We start from the raw sequence: 988 nt of genomic DNA on the forward strand, positions 1-988 counted from the left end.
CCGCGAGAGAGCGAGCCCGATAGAACGTAGGTCAGGAAATGCGTTACAAAATGGCGCCCAACGTGGGACCAACGCGAGGATGATGTACCGGTCGGCCACCTTTGAACGGGTTTTTCTATTGTTGACGCGTTAGAGGACATGCTGGGCTAGGTAAACGAGTCGGGTGCGCGGTAAGCCGGCTGTTGCTAAGCGATCGGAGATCGAGACAACAAATAGCCGGCTAGCCGAAACGACGGGTTAGGTCACGGAATAGAAGCGAAATGACAACAGCTGATCGTTGTTGATTATAGGTCGGAAAGTGACAGGTCAACAACCTGACAGCTCGGGGAACAATAGTCGAAGCTCGCCGGGGATTTAAAGAGAGAATTTCGGTTTTTCGGGTCATTGAACCGCCGCGGAGGATGATGCCGGATTTCGCGAACGAGTCGGCCCTAATTTCGTGGGCAGCCGCTCTAGAGGAGCCGGACATCCGCCGAGAATTACAGGCGGCCAACGTCAACGCGGAAGGGAGTGAGCCCACCGCCCGATTGCGTTTGTTGCGGTACGCGATGCGTAGCCACTTCGGGATCCAGGATCTGTGGGGCCCCGACGATGAGGTGCGGGGCGGAGCAGAAGATCCCGCCGATGGAGAGCCGGCCGCCACAGGACTCCCTGAGGTGAGGCAGTCGGTAGACGAGCCCGCCAGGGAGGAGGCAAGGGAAATGAGACGGTCTCTATTGAAAACGCCATCGGAGCGGGGGGCGAGGGAGGAACTCTCGACACGTAGCGTTTACGTGCTCCCTGAAGGGCCTCTCGCTACGCGGGCCGCGGGCCCCGGAGGAAGATACGTGCTGTTGGACCTCTCGGGAGAGGCGGCACCTCCGCTAAGCGAGGGGATGATGCGGTCGGATCCGGCGATAACCAGGTGGGGTAGCGGCCGGATTCAAGCCGAGACGCAACCGCGTAGACGATCGGAAGAAGAGCGACGACACTCGGGAGAGAGCCGCGA

At 59.9% G+C, this 988-nt stretch overlaps 1 protein-coding gene across 1 annotated transcript; it reads left to right on the plus strand.

Annotated features, from left to right (window-relative positions):
• Positions 1-12: 12 nt before the first annotated feature.
• Positions 13-988, plus strand: LOC107274165 (translation initiation factor IF-2; the record flags this gene model as incomplete). The annotated part of the gene is given in 1 exon segment (XM_015752965.2): positions 13-988. A coding segment is annotated over 1 exon segment (587 nt), but the record flags the coding sequence as incomplete, so codon positions are not given.

Source organism: Cephus cinctus, unplaced genomic scaffold, assembly GCF_000341935.2.
Source record: "Cephus cinctus unplaced genomic scaffold, Ccin1 Ccin1_scaffold2418, whole genome shotgun sequence".
NCBI lineage: Eukaryota > Metazoa > Arthropoda > Insecta > Hymenoptera > Cephidae > Cephus > Cephus cinctus.